At 41.7% G+C, this 10,793-nt stretch overlaps 2 protein-coding genes across 2 annotated transcripts; one reads left to right on the top strand and one right to left on the bottom strand.

The window, feature by feature from the left end:
* Window positions 1-452: 452 nt before the first annotated feature.
* LOC138940306 (uncharacterized) lies at window positions 453-5,390 on the bottom strand. Its single transcript, XM_070309086.1, has 3 exons — window positions 5,283-5,390; window positions 1,756-1,945; window positions 453-1,249 (listed from the first exon to the last, which is right to left on the bottom strand). The coding sequence occupies exons 1-3, from the start codon at window positions 5,305-5,307 to the stop codon at window positions 1,042-1,044; spliced, it is 423 nt and encodes a 140-aa protein (XP_070165187.1). The 5' UTR covers window positions 5,308-5,390; the 3' UTR covers window positions 453-1,041.
* A 192-nt stretch (window positions 5,391-5,582) lies between these two features.
* Window positions 5,583-10,690, top strand: LOC138940305 (pro-resilin). Its single transcript, XM_070309085.1, has 3 exons — window positions 5,583-5,954; window positions 9,163-10,219; window positions 10,455-10,690. The coding sequence occupies exons 1-3, from the start codon at window positions 5,870-5,872 to the stop codon at window positions 10,600-10,602; spliced, it is 1,290 nt and encodes a 429-aa protein (XP_070165186.1). The 5' UTR covers window positions 5,583-5,869; the 3' UTR covers window positions 10,603-10,690.
* Window positions 10,691-10,793: the final 103 nt, after the last annotated feature.

Here is a 10,793-nt window from a genome sequence, read left to right as displayed (position 1 = left end):
GTTGATGACGATTGTCAGATACGAAACCATGAATAAACAGCGATATTCATAACTATAAATCATAAAACACAAGCGACAATTTATCGTCGTCTATCTGCTGGCGATAAAAAGGCAATAGCTCGAAATGGAAGAATTAATTAAATTCTACGGTTTAATTCGCCCAATTGCAAGCGTATGATGTATGGATCAAAGCGACGAATGGATTCACCAAATTGAATTACGATATTATTAGATATAAATACGTATTTGCAACGATAAAATATGAGACACTTTTTTCGCGTCTGCATTTTTGTTAATGATAATATTTTGATAATGACAATAGAGACGATCGTTGAAATTCATTACAAATAGATAAGAAAGAAAAAGAAATAAAAAAAGAAATTAAAAATACGTTTAATTCAAAACGATTCTTAACTCTCGTTATTAATCACATAATATTTTTCGTTATTAAAGACATCATATTTTTTCCTTCCGAAGTAATCCGCTGAGATATCTGTTATTTAAAAAAAAAAAAAATCATAAAATTTTCAATATTTAATATTTCTTCACTGTCGACGTATCTCACACGATCGTAGATATACATACGGATAAACGATCGCTATTGAAACGGAAAAAAAAAAAACTAGGTATTTTGCATCATTGTTCATTACATATCGCATTCACGTAGCGCGTCGGCCGTTACATCGCGTCATGTTCCGAGCCGGAAAATAGCTCGTCGTGCACAAATAGATTAATGGAGCAGTCATAACGATCCTATGCCGTTGCGAAACGGCCGATCGCCCGTCCCGGAGTGACGAAGCTAGAAAATCGCTCGGCTTCGCGCGAGCGTATCTCGCGCCGATGTAATAATAATGATTATGATGCCTTTAATCAATTAACTCGAAACGTGAGGTAACAAAACGCGCGAGGCGATTCAACGCCTCATCGAATATCGGCGGGCGCAGAAAAAGCCGGTTCCCCGATTACGGATATTAATTATCCAGGGCGCAGAGATGAGCGCGCAATACGCTCGCTTGAGAGAGAAGGATCAAGAGGAGGGGATCAGAGGAGAAGAACTAGCAGGGCCGCCGTGACTTTCGCTTTTCCTCTGCCACACGGCGAACCTGCATCCTGCATCGTGCTTGCTGTTGTTGTTGTTGTTGTTGTCGTTGCTGTAGTTTTGTCCCCTCGCCTCTTCTTCAGTCCCCCTGCGAGCTGGAGGGGGTCGCGTCGCGGGTTATATTGCGTTCGCCCAAGTCGCCTAACGTACCTAAACGTTGGAAAAACTTGGCGTTTTCCTCTTGTCCAGAGAACGAGAGTCGCGCGCTTACAAAATACTCGCGCTAACAAAGGGAAGCGACTCCTTTCCGATTACCGAAAGAGATGCATTTGCGTCACGAGTCATTCCCTCGTGTTCTCTTCGCGGATACGAATGGAGGACTGCCGATTCATTTTCCGCATAAGCAGATAGATTAATTATTGAAAATTGAATTTACATTAAATAGAATTAATTATATTTAATTCATCAATCTAAGCCGCTTTTGCAAAGATTCGTCCGCGTTGTTCGTTACGCGACGAAGAAATATCTCTCGGGGTCAAGGATCAAGAATCTATGACCGCCGAATCTTATCGGCGACGCTAGAAAAACATCGGTATGTAACGAAGGAAAGAAAAGAGTCACAGACATCAATTGATCGCTAGTCTCGACTCGTCGTCGGTTCTTTAATTTACGTTATGATCGCGGTGCGAATAAAAAAGGTCCGAGGCGATGCTTACCTGGAACGATGCATTGTCAATAGCCGTTGAATAATCAGCGGTTCTATAATCTCGCGCGGCCATAGAGACCGCTCGCCGCCGAGAGCGAATGCAAATTGCAGACCGCATCCGATCAGAGCGCGCCTTTGTGCCGGTACCGCCGATCGAGAGGTCTGGTCCGGCGTCTTTCGGAGAATCCTCGAAATGCAATCTATGACATACGGAATAACGAGCTCCAATCTGAGACATATCGATAGACCCGGCATCTGCAATATTATTCTTCAATACGGAAGAAAAAAAAAAGAAAGATTTCCTCGGTAATAAAAAAATCATAGCAAGAAATAAAAAAAAAAAAAAAATCTGACCTACTAGATCGGCGCAAGAATATTTCTCTCAGGGATATAATTCTCTCGGGGAGATGTTTTCTGACACATCTAGTCATGTCTAGTTTTTAATTTACGACGTGACCGACGAATCGCAATCTCGATAGCATAGAACGCAAAGCATCCTTCATTACGTAATCCGATTGCCATCATGGTAAAAGAGAAGAATCTCAACAATTAACGGCATACATAAGATTGCGCGTGCACAAGAGCAATTAATAAGCTTTTCCCGCCATAAATCAGACTGATAATAATGCAAGTGAGAGTCTTTCGAAAGAATCAAGCCGCGCCACTCCCGATTAATCCCTCGCATAAAATTTCGCCCGCATCAATCGCGCGATGCTAGCCGGAAACACACAGATGTATCTAATCGCAACCAGAAATCTGTGCCAGGACTTTTTATCGAATAAATGAAAATATATAAGAAATGTCTCTTTTTTTTCCCCGTTAAAAAAAAAAAGAATTTAATATTTTCAATTAATAAAAAAAATTTTCTTTTTCTCTCTTTCTACTGAATGATTGCAGATTTTACATAAGTTTTAATATCAATTTTTCCCAGATCACTCTCAATAACATATTTAAATATCGACTCGCCTAATAAAATAAAATTCTTGTATGTGCTTGTATATACTTATTAATAAAGTAAAAGATATCGCCATACTTTTGGTAACAAAAAAATTTTTTCAAATTGATAAAAAGTTTCATTTCAATTTGTCTCGCGTCTCTTCTGATGATCCAAGCGTCTGAACGCTCGTAAAACTTGTTGACAAATAGAAGAAAGGCGCGCGGAAAGAGAATCCGTCCGTTAAATATCGCTAATTGATAATCCGTCAATCGATGCGCCGGTTGATCTCGCGTACATTTTTTCGCGGCACGTCACATCAATTATGTCGCGATGATCGATCAGGATCGAGACACTTGAAACCGGGCCAGCAAGCGATACGCGTTACCGCAACGTTGTCGTAGCCGCATACAGGCGCGCGCTTGCGTTATTGCTACACGAGCAATAATAAATCGTCGATTTAGCAAGAGCGGCGTTCTTTCAGCAATCGGTGAGAGTGTCGTAGGTGTCGGGATCGTTTCGTGAATTTCACGCTCGCGAGGAACGGAGAGATTCCTCTCCGCGACTCGTCACGCGCGCTAATTGGATCGGCTACCGACGATACCGATCGATTCTTTGTAATCGAGTTCGTCTATAAATGTAAGCTATTATCTATGCTTGAATTTTTTATAGAAACGCATTGTGAAAATTGTAATGGAAATTCTTAGAGAATGAACTAAAGATAATTAATTTCTTTTCTGTCTATTATTTTTGTGATTTATACGTTATTGGATTAGATCCAAGACGTAATTTTAAATAAGAAACGTTTCGATCATTCCGACGTCGTGTATATATTTCATAATTTATTATTTCCCTATTTTATTAATCATTATCGTGACAACATAGCACGTTAATCATTTTCGTCAACGAGCGTCAAGCGCGCTCCGACACAGAATTCTCTTTCCATAATATCGTTCCGTGTGTACGCTATTAAGTTATTATACCTCGGGCGTGACGCAATATCGCACCTCCGGCTACGAAGCAAGCAAGCAACGAAACGGAACACAAATTATACAAACTCCCGCTATTACAAATTATCGATTATACTACATGTTGCGCCATTCGCGTTTAGGGCAACGAGCGCACCCGCTGTGCTTGCGCGAGCTGCAAAATCGTTGCGCGCGCGCTCGTTCACGGAGAGGATTAAGAATTAAGAATCTTGACGGTAATCGCGCACGATCAAGAATAACGCTGAGCTGATTATGAAGCGCGGTACATCTCTCGCGTGTATATGTATATAATATACACGATATATACACGATAGTTTCAGACGCAAAAAACAACTCTTTACCTCCGCATTTATGTTGCCTTTCATAACTTTCCTCGCTTAACTTTCATTTCTTCTTCGCGTTTAATCAATCGTTCCTTTGTAGTTAACGACCCGAGGTATTTATTAAATATAAGATGTTTATGTAATAATTTTTGTGCAAAAATTTGAAAAATTTTGTTATAAAATGACGTAATTCTAAAATTCATATGTTATTGTCGAGTGCTTTATTTGTCCTTTTCAGAATCGGTTGAGGTTGTAGTGCTTATCGTGAAATGATCTTCGCGACAATGTGCGATATTTTATCGGTCATCTCATCATTTTCGCGAGCGGATCCTTGTATGAGTAGATCTGTCCTCGACCTAATAGAAATCGCAATGGATTCTTATATATTCTTATATATAATTCTTATTAATTGAAAATTCTGTCAAGCTTGTAATTTTTAATTTTTTTTTTAAATATCATACATTTATAATTTTATATCAATATATATATATATATATATAGAAACGTAAAATGTGTTTTTCTTACTCTTTCTTGTTTGTGATATATTTGTCAATACCAATGAATATTGTGATGCCAGCATGATGTGTTTGTATCCTCTGTCTCGATTTAGTTATCTAGTTCCTAATCGACAAGTATGCTTCTCGAGTGAAGCTGTGCGTGCGACGAATAACGAGCAGATAATTTTCGATCGCACGTTTCATGCTTACAGATAGTCTTCATTGGACTTACTTTTCGGAGAAAGGACTCGAAGGAATGACGCGGAAATTTTCGAAACTTTACTTAGGTCACTTATGAAACAAGCGACTCATAGCGCATTCGTAACGTGTCGTATCATTCTTATAAATATACCGATTTATTAACATTTTATTTCATTTAATATGTGATATTTATATGTATCATAGGGGTAAAATAACTTTTTAGAAATTTCTATATAAAAATATCAAAAAAATATTTTATCTCTATAAAATGTATAGTTTTACCTACTTGATTAGAAACGGCATTTATTCGATATTTTAGATTTTTATAATGTTCCGAATGAGTCACGAATCATCTCGTGATGAAATATTTTATTTTCTATCGATTCGAATCCCTTGTTGTGAGAATTTACGAGAGCTCGAAAACGATGCTGTATTACTTTCGCTGATCCGATCAGAGCCCTGATGACATCAAGGCCAGCCGTCCAACATTTCCCGCAATGAGAGCGTTAAGTTCTCGCGGCGAGAGAACGTCCGTTCGTCATCGGAACAAAAAAAAAAAAAAAAAGGGCCGCTTCGTTAACGCACCGCCTTACCTGGGTCAACCGCGAGCGAGAGCATCCCGTTGCCGATCCTTCGAAGAGAGCAACTCGGTGATCCTTCGATCCCTACTCTAAGCGATTCCTATACGCGATGTATTTTGTTCAGTTGTCTATTCTCCCCCTCCCCCCTTCCCCCACCGTCGGCATCCTTCTTCGCGCACCTGCCTCCCACGTTCCCCGGGTGTCTCACCTGGTCGGTAGCATCCTCCTGCACTCGCGCGACGAGGACTTTCTCCGAAAGACGGCCAACTATATAAACGAGATGCACGCTGTTTGAAGCACGTTAGACGAAATCGCACGGGTGCGTTGAGCAGGCCACGTTGAAGCCGCCGCGTCTCGATTTCGTATCTGTTTCTTGTCGTTTACCCCGTATTATCACGTACGCGAAAGACGGTATTTGAGAAAGAGATAGAAAGAGAGAGAGAGAGAGAGAGAGAGAGAGAGAGAGAGAGAGAGAGACGAAAAAAGACAATTATAGCACTCGCGTTTGATCGAGCGCAAGGAACGCAAATTCGTGCATGTGATTCGGCGCGACGAGGGATTCCGCAGAAGCATCTACGAGAGTTCGATCGCCGGGGACCATGAGACCCGCGAGAAGCTGGGCCCCTCTGGCAGCGACCGTGCTGGCCGCAACGGCCCTGCTGCTAAGACCGATTTACGCTGAGGGTAAGAGAAGGCTCCTTGTCAGAACTTGTCGACTCCTTGAGTCTCGTGAGCCGAAACTACCCTTCCGCGTTTTCAAAATTCGCAAACTTAGACACGTGATGTAAATTTCTATAAAGAGAAAATATAATATATTAGATATATCGTGACATGCAAAAGGAAATATGATCGCAACTAATGGATTCAATGTCATGTCATATTATGAAAAAGGCTTCTCTAAAAAGGAGAATATGTCAACTTTCTTAAATATTAAAATAAAACGCGTGAAATATTGAATAAAATTAATTTTGTATTAACGCAAGACAGATTTGAGAGATATCTCGTGCTAATTAATGTTTTATATTATTAGATGAAAATTCTGCTAATTGAATAAATTTCCCGCTAGAGTAAAAATAGTCTTAAAATCGTATAGTTTATATTATATGAAACAAGATAAATTGCATTAATAATTTTGAAGGATACTTTTATAAGATCTATTAAAGTTATTTGCGTAACGTTATTTTTCCTTCTTCCTTTTTAATATCATGCCGTGCTAAATTTATTACATTTAAAAGAGTCTTTTTTTGAAAGAGTAACTTTTTTAGTAGAATTTAGTAAAATTTATAAGACAATATTGTGTAGGAAAAGAAGCGCACTGTGTGTCAGTTTTACGGCTAATCCACGCATTATGCGAACAGACCCGTCGTGTAATATTTATAATTAGTATTATCACATTATAATGTTTTGTAGCCAGCATATAGGAGAACTTATTAGAAAGTCCACGGCTAGATTTAACAGTTGTCCCGCGACGCGGTTTGTTTTTGCACGAGCGAGAAATCGCGAGGAGAACGCGCGACGATTTGAGGAACGTTTTCACTCTAACTTAACCACTCTCATACCTAACTAATCATTAGCATTTACATAATAAATTAGATTCCATCAAAATTATAATCTCCGAACTAGCATGTCAAGTATGAGTGAGAAAAATGTTATTTCAGTAAAGATATAATATACAATATTATTCACGATATTGCATTCATTATATTATCAGAGATCAAGATAACAGAATGTCCAATCAAGATAAAAAATTACGATACTAATTATTTAAATCTCGGTAATTATAAAACCCTCACATTGCTTTCAACGCTCTTCAAGAGCAAAAACATAACATTCTTATTAATTTTCTTACTAGATACTAAAGGTACTCTAGTCTCAATTAAAACGTTTCGCAAAACACGATCGTGTTTTGGGTCGATATCAGTTTCCGGTTAAAGCACTCTTGTTGACGTACTATTTTATGCAGTTTCACGCACCGCGCACGCCATCAAATAAATGTATAGCAATAACCGGTAATTCCGCTATCCAAACAAGATGTTTTTATATCACAGATTATCGTAATTTATTCTCCGAACATTTCCCTAAACTTCCTCTTCCTTTCGATTATTTAAGCGATTCTATATTCTATTTTCTCGCAGCCGTCTTTCAAGCGGCACCGGCAAATTTGTGAAATCGGGCCGCACGAAAAAGTAGAAAACGCGCGCGCGCGCGCAAGGCTTGAAATAGACGAGCATTAGGGGTGACGTGAGTTATCGCCAGAATCTTTAGCAAATTGCGCATGGCGTGTATAAATCAGGATATTATCACTCGCGATCTAGCGTAATACAGTACGAAAGCGTGCAAGCCGAAGCCAAATCTCATGCACACTCTTACGCGCCGCGATTGTCTCGACTTTGTTAACACGTGTAAATGTCATGCGCGCACACACTTGCAGGATTACTCATTGTTCAAGCAAGCTACAAAATTATTGCAGAACTTTGCGATTGTACGCGAGATACGTCGTTTAATTGGAGGAAGATGTTTCGCTGAAACTTAAAATTATCGTTCGATTAAAAACATGTCGATTTTTAGCACAGCTCATTTTTATTTCTCTATTTAATTTTTTTATTTCTATTTTTTTTTTTTTTGACGTTTTGTTTTAAAATATTTTACCGCGTCTTTTATTTCAATCAATTTTTGTCCAATTAAAGCCCGAGCGTTATTTCTGTTATTATTCGATTTCATTAATATGAATTATTCATTCCTCTTAAAATCGAGACGGTAGCCAATTTCGATTGCGAGATTGAATGGGCGGAATTAAAACTCCGTCTGTATAATAGAGAGGAGAGTAGAAAAGTGAATGGCGAATCGCTAATCAAGGATTAATTAACACATTGAATCTTATAGTTAACGATTGCCGATTCTACTTGGTAAATGTGATACCGGCGATAAATCGCTTCTCCAAGCGTCACGTTCGCGCGATAAATCAAATCGGATGCTCCGTTCCGGTGCATCAGCGCGTGATGACGCAATCAACGTTAACGCGCGTAAAAAATACCACGCGTGCGATTATCGTGAAAATTTCGCGTTGGCGTTTCAATTAGCCGATAATGATAGCGCGCCGAGCACAGGTGGCAGATGAAGTTTCGCAGATAAGAAATCGTCACGGTCTGATTATGTCGTTGCTGGGTTAGATTTAAAGAATTCTCTCCGACGCGAGTAAAATTTTCACTCATACGAGAGAGAGAGAGAGAGAGAAAGAATCATAATATCGTGCGTTTTTCAACCAAAGCGCAGCTTCGGGAATATGTCGAGTAAATTTTAATCTGTGACTTTTTATATTTTTAAAAATTGCTTTGACTTTACGCGCCGTTAATCTCGAAAGATTTTCATTCTCGAGTGTCATTAAACAGTATACGATCAAATTTAACTTCCGCCGATAAAGTATCATCGTAAAGAGGCTACTTAAATATGTCTTTAAATTCTTATTGAAACCAAAGAGAAAACAAAGTCTTCGAATTTCTACTTTGTACTGATTCTCGATTGCTAGGAAGTAACATAAATGCTACCGTCGAAGTTTATTATTTACTCTCTCGTCGCCAATGACTTCGCCGCAAACAATAAACGTTTCATTAATAGTAATTTCGCCAAGATATTGCAAACACGGATATAATAAAAAATCATCGGTAATGCAAGAAAGTAAAAGTTGAAAAAACAGTCAAGAGCAAAGAATGTGCGTAATCTCTAAATAAAATGAATAATTATACTTTTCTCGACATAAAATCTCAATTAAAATGTAATAGAATTTTGAGTTAAGAGAGATACGATTTAAGTTCTTTTTTTACCTTAAAATATTTTTAAAGACGTCAATTCTCTCTCCTTCTCTCTCTCGCTCTAAATCTAATATTATTTTCAGCGCCAATTTCGGGCAACTATCTGCCACCCTCGACCAGTTACGGCACCCCTAATCTAGGAGGTGGCGGTGGCGGCGGTGGCGGCTATTCCGGCGGTAGCAGTGGAGGAATATCGACGAGCTACGGTGCACCTTCGAGCGGCGGTGGCGGATTCGGCGGGGGTGGCGGTTACTCCGGAGGTGGTCGACCTTCCTCGACCTACGGAGCGCCGAGTCAAGGTGGCGGCGGCGGCGGCGGCGGCGGCGGATACTCCAGTGGCGGTGGCGGTGGATATTCCGGTGGCGGCGGAACGCCATCCTCCAGCTACGGAGCACCTCCTTCGTCAAGCTATGGAGCACCACCCTCGACGAGCTACGGGGCACCGTCCAGCGGTGGTGGCGGCGGTGGACTCGGGGGTGGTTTCGGCGGAGGAGCTCCTTCTAGCAGCTACGGAGCGCCGCCATCCAGCAGTTATGGAGCGCCTTCCAGTAGTTATGGGGCGCCTAGCTCTGGCGGAGGAGGAGCACCGTCCTCTAGCTATGGAGCCCCGTCCCGTCCGTCCAGCAGCTATGGGACGCCATCCGTAGGACGTCCGTCTTCAACCTATGGCGCACCTTCCAACGGAGGTGGCGGATTCGGCGGGGGTGGTTTTGGTGGCGGTGGAGGTTTCGGCGGCGGTAAGCCGTCCTCGACCTACGGGGCACCTTCCGGTGGTGGCGGCAGGCCGTCGTCCACGTACGGCGCGCCTTCCGGCGGTGGCGGTAGCGGTGGCGGCGGCGGCTTCGGTGGCGGTTTTGGCGGTGGAGCCCCTTCTTCGACTTATAGCGCACCCTCTACAAGCTACGGGGCACCCCAGGGCGGTGGCGGTGGCGGTGGCGGCGGTGGTAGACCTTCCACTAGCTATGGAGCACCCAGTTCCGGCGGCTACAGTGGTGGTGGCGGTGGATATTCCGGTGGTGGCGGAGCGCCGTCCTCTACTTACGGTGCACCTTCGGGAGGTGGCGGCGGATATTCCGGCGGTGGCGGAAGACCGTCAACGTCTTATGGTGCCCCATCCGGTGGTGGCGGTTTCGGAGGCGGGTAAGACCGAAAAATATTTGTAACGATTAAACGCGAAATTATTTTGTGACGATGCAAACATCAGCTTTTTTTAATTTTCATCAGTTTAATTTTCTTGTTCATCTTTGTGAAATTTCTTATTCAACTCTAAAATCTCATATATAAATGTTTATCTATTCTTTATTGCTTCTTTATCATTGATTCACAAATTTGCCGATTCAATGTTCTTTTCATAATTTCCTCTCATCATCCTCAGCTCTGGCGGTTACTCTGGAGGCGGCGGAAGCGGCAGACCGTCGTCGACCTACGGTGCACCGAGCTTCGGCAGCGGCGGTGGCGGCGGAGGCGGAGGCGGAGGCGGAGGCGGACAGAGTTATGCCAGTAATGGGGGATACCAATACTAATCCAGACACGTGTTCACCCGGCGAGATGATCTCCGTGCTCAATCTCGTCGGCTTCCGTCAAGTTTCCCGGATTGGACGTCAAGAGTCATCGGTTCGTTTGATCCGTGTATCAGGAAACGGGCGTCGATCGCTCGTAATCGAGAGGCCAATTTTAATTAAAAGGTAGCTCGTAATTATTAATAAAGATGTCC

This window comes from Polyergus mexicanus, unplaced genomic scaffold, assembly GCF_030449975.1.
Source record: "Polyergus mexicanus isolate NDT 795.1 unplaced genomic scaffold, iyPolMexi1.0 SCAF_16, whole genome shotgun sequence".
NCBI classification, from domain to species: domain Eukaryota; kingdom Metazoa; phylum Arthropoda; class Insecta; order Hymenoptera; family Formicidae; genus Polyergus; species Polyergus mexicanus.
The sequence above is the reverse complement of the archived record's forward strand: the minus strand, read 5'-3'. Positions and strand labels throughout refer to the sequence as shown.

Bases quoted from the DNA above. Each gene is read 5' to 3' on its own strand.
- LOC138940305 (XM_070309085.1), top strand. From the start codon at position 5,870: ATGAGACCCGCGAGAAGCTGGGCCCCTCTGGCAGCGACCGTGCTGGCC. The intron at 5,955-9,162 runs GTAAGAGAAGGC...TATTATTTTCAG, and splicing joins AAGACCGATTTACGCTGAGG to CGCCAATTTCGGGCAACTAT. The intron at 10,220-10,454 runs GTAAGACCGAAA...CATCATCCTCAG, and splicing joins GGTGGCGGTTTCGGAGGCGG to CTCTGGCGGTTACTCTGGAG.
- LOC138940306 (XM_070309086.1), bottom strand. From the start codon at position 5,307: ATGCTCTCGCTCGCGGTTGACCCAG. The intron at 1,946-5,282 runs GTAAGGCGGTGC...CGTATGTCATAG, and splicing joins CTCGCTCGCGGTTGACCCAG to ATTGCATTTCGAGGATTCTC. The intron at 1,250-1,755 runs GTAAGCATCGCC...TCCAACGTTTAG, and splicing joins TTGACAATGCATCGTTCCAG to GTACGTTAGGCGACTTGGGC.